Source organism: Bremia lactucae (assembly GCF_004359215.1).
Source record: "Bremia lactucae strain SF5 chromosome Unknown BlacSF5_NotPlaced_11_SHOA01000003.1_306292bp, whole genome shotgun sequence".
Taxonomy (NCBI): domain Eukaryota; phylum Oomycota; class Peronosporomycetes; order Peronosporales; family Peronosporaceae; genus Bremia; species Bremia lactucae.
This window is the reverse complement of record NW_027152023.1, coordinates 70,243-73,786: the sequence shown is the minus strand read 5'-3', so window position 1 is coordinate 73,786 and position 3,544 is coordinate 70,243. Positions and strand designations below refer to the sequence as shown.

Sequence of the window (3,544 nt, the reverse complement as noted above, 5' to 3'; positions counted from 1 at the left end):
TACCGAGATGTTTTTTTTTGCTGGTTCGATTACCTTACGATAACGTGTAATGGCCGATGGTTTGAATTTTCTGCATGCCCACTCCTGCTTCTGTACATCCGCCAAGTGCAAGACGTATACTGTCTGCAGAAGGTTATTGACTGCCATACTCATCGTACCCCCCCCCCAGTATCATCACTGATGATGACGGCTCTGTCAGTGGCGTAATCTTCCAAAAACAACTTCATATGATTGGCAGATTCGGTACGCTACATATTGGCCCACCCGCGGCGAGTGTTTGCTAAGGCGTTAACGCGTTGTTCGTGGGCTAATTGGTCTTCCAGATGGAGTAGTCCCGCAAATTTGATTCCTCTTTTCAGACTTGCGGTCATGTTTTCCAGCGTTTTTTCGGGTCCTGCTAGAGTTGCTTTTACTGCTGCCTGGGCTGACACCATCACCATGCCGTTTCTAGTGGCCGTGTTGTTTACCTCTCGGATGCCTAACTGATGTTTAACGTCTTGGATGAGACCGTGGCTTTTGGGCTAAATGCACTCCCAGTGGTAGCTGGGCGCTACCACTGCGACCAAAAGTTTGCAATAGTTTTCGGAACATGCGTCGTTCTTTACGCTTTGTGCGTGAGCAGAACGGGACTTGTTGTCTAGACCGCTTTGCCCGGAGCGAGTCCAATACCCCGTCGTTTCTTATCATCTGGTTCCTCAGCGACCTTACGGTTTTCTGTAGTCGCTATCGACTCATCCACCTGTAAGTCAACTACCTCTAAAAAAATCCGACTGATTCTCTTGCCGCTCGTCCGCTGCGTATCGGGTTCACTCGGTTCGTAATCAAGAACCTGATACGCTCATGAGCTAGCTTTTCTCTTTTCTTGTAGCGAGAGCTCACGAGCCCATAACAACAGACCACCTCCTAAACTAACCTTGATCCAGGGTTGTTTCTCTGAGGGCTCGGGTTCTGGTTACACATGCGCGAATTTCGTGTCTTGCTCCTCTTAAGGTGCCCCCCTTGGACTTTTATTATTCGCTGCTGTTCTGCCCCACCTGAAACAATTTCTCCTTTCTGGTCTCTACGGCTTTTGTCGCTGTCGCTGCCTCCAATCGCAGCTCAATACGCTTCGTGGCCGTGCTACAAATTTCCGTAAGACTTGAAAACGGCCTAGCCATGTCTTCCAGCTCTTGGATTTTATTTTCAGTAGCTACGATAGCCCCGGACCCCGGAGCAGACTGTCGCTAAAGCTACATCGTGCCATCGTGTGACCCAGGTTCCAACAATGGCAACATTTAATCCGATACCCTACATTGGGTTGTTGGCCACGACAGTCGTTCCAAACCATATTATTCTGACTATCCTATCCGAAAAAAGTTGTGCATCTCGCTAGCTTAAAGGTAATCTGCCACGCTATTGATGTGCGTGAATGCGGGGTTTTGGTATCCAGATCTTCCATATCATACTCCACCGATATCTTATCTTTAAGATACGCTGTGATTCGTCCAATGTCCGTGAGCCGCGTGAGGTTGTGTAACTGCACTGTGTACTCCGTACGTCTAGCATAGCCGCTTCCGTTTCCTTGGTGTTACCTTCGCCGGATCGTTTCCTTCTCGATTTGGAGCGCATTTGAAGCCTGTAGATGCGTTCTCTGTACATGACTTGGACACTTTGATGCCGTTGCGGTATATCACGGGTGATCACGGGTGAAGAAGTAGATATGGGTGGACTTAGTAACCTGGTCATAGCTTATCGTCTTGGTCTGCCCCAGCATTGCGTAGCATGCACCAATTCTAGGATTGCCACCGTGAGCCCTGTCTGCTGATCTTGATACTCCGGCTTCCGTCCAATTGCAAAATTAGTTCGCCTTCGACTTGAACCTGGATGGCACCGTAAAACGCAAGCGGTTGCGCTTTAAGCGCTTGTCGTACGAAGTCCGAAAGATGCCTGCATGCTACATTGCCTTCCACAATGCCTGCTAACACTGCACATTCATCATCCGTCCCGTTACGCTCTTATTAACGACTGATTAATGACTTGGACGTTGCAAATAAATCCTTACGACGAACGATCTCCTCGCTAGTGAACTTGGCTGGATTAAACATGTAGTCCTCGGACATCGGCTTGATAGCTCCAATAAATGGCACCGGTGGAGCTCCGACACCCTTCTTTACCACCTTGGTCCACTGATTCAGGACTGGGTGTGCGCTCATTTGTACTGACTCGATAGCTTGCGAACGATCTCCTTGAAAGATTATTTTGTGATCAGTAGTTCCTTGGTGATCGTTGTCGCAAGCTTTACCCATTCTGAAAAGGTTCTTGCTTTCTTGACGAACACTTGCTTGAAGAGGCTTAACAGACTAGCTACTTCCACCCCATTGAGTTTGGAGAATCGTTATCTCTCGGCTGATAGGACCTCCCGTTGCATGGGTACCGCTTCATAGGCCCCTGCAAATAGTTCTCTTAGCGTTGTGCGCCATGCTTCCACCTGGCCGATGCCTGGCACTTGTACCATGTCTTTTACCATTGCTGTGAACATCTGTTCCGCTGTTGCGCGTAAAGGTTTCTGCACTCTCAGTTGACCTGTTGCTCCTCCCATTGGGGGGCTCTCAGACGTTTGTCGTTGCTCAGACGTCAGATCTACTGCCTCCGGTGTACTCGTTCCGTGTTCTGGCTCCACCTCCACCCGACTAGCGTTCGTCGTTCATTGTTTTCACCGGTGGGCTTCTTTTCCCCGTCTTTACCCTCTTCCATGAGCGGGGGTTTGGAGGATGGTACTTCCGACTCTAATACGTCTACCATCTCGTCCGTGGCCGTCCTCTGCTCCCTGTTAAGTATCGCGTTATTCTTCTCCGATCTCGTCTCCATTGCCCTTATGCCCGTCCTTTTTATACTCCGCTTTGATCGGCTAATCTCTGCGCCTAACTTTGGGGACTGACCCCCTGGCACTTCAACTAAACGCTTATATATTTGCCCTCGTGAAAAAAACACATCGTTGGTTTTCTCTCTTTGGAATGTGTCATAGAAGATTTAGGTCACGCAGTTTCTCAGACCGCCCGAAACTGGTCTGCTTGTACAGTGCCGGGCTAAAGTTGCCCTACATTACACACATCCATTAGGTACACTTTGTGTACTTAACGGGATGGTCAATTACTTCATGTGAAGTACTAAGACCTGCCACTTGGGTGTGGTGCAAATTACTTCATGTGAAGTACTTAGATCTGCCGCTTGGGCGTGTTGCACATAGTGATCCACCCTTGTGTATATGATGCACAAAGGTGCATTCACATTGAAAGGGATGACGGCTAGCGTCATCCACGATCCGGTGCACATTTACAGAGATGGCATCCACTGATTGGTTAGGAAGTTTTATATTTAATTTGATCAAATACAAATGAGTCGATTTAGTACATTTACAAGATTTTATTTTTATATCGGTTAAGTGCGCACGTGAAGCCGCGTAACCTCTTCCGTAACGACATTTGTACCAAGGTACCTAGTTCGTTGGGTGAGGTCGCTTAGACGCCCACTAACAACCTTATTGCACGTGAGAGAGAAGACGGTC

General features: G+C 48.4%; 1 protein-coding gene across 1 annotated transcript; it reads right to left on the bottom strand.

Moving 5' to 3' along the window:
- Window positions 1–2,619: 2,619 nt before the first annotated feature.
- CCR75_009366 (uncharacterized protein) lies at window positions 2,620–2,847 on the bottom strand (the record flags this gene model as incomplete). The annotated part of the gene is made up of 1 exon (XM_067967407.1): window positions 2,620–2,847. One exon carries the CDS (start codon window positions 2,845–2,847, stop codon window positions 2,620–2,622), a length of 228 nt encoding a protein of 75 aa, XP_067816664.1.
- Window positions 2,848–3,544: the final 697 nt, after the last annotated feature.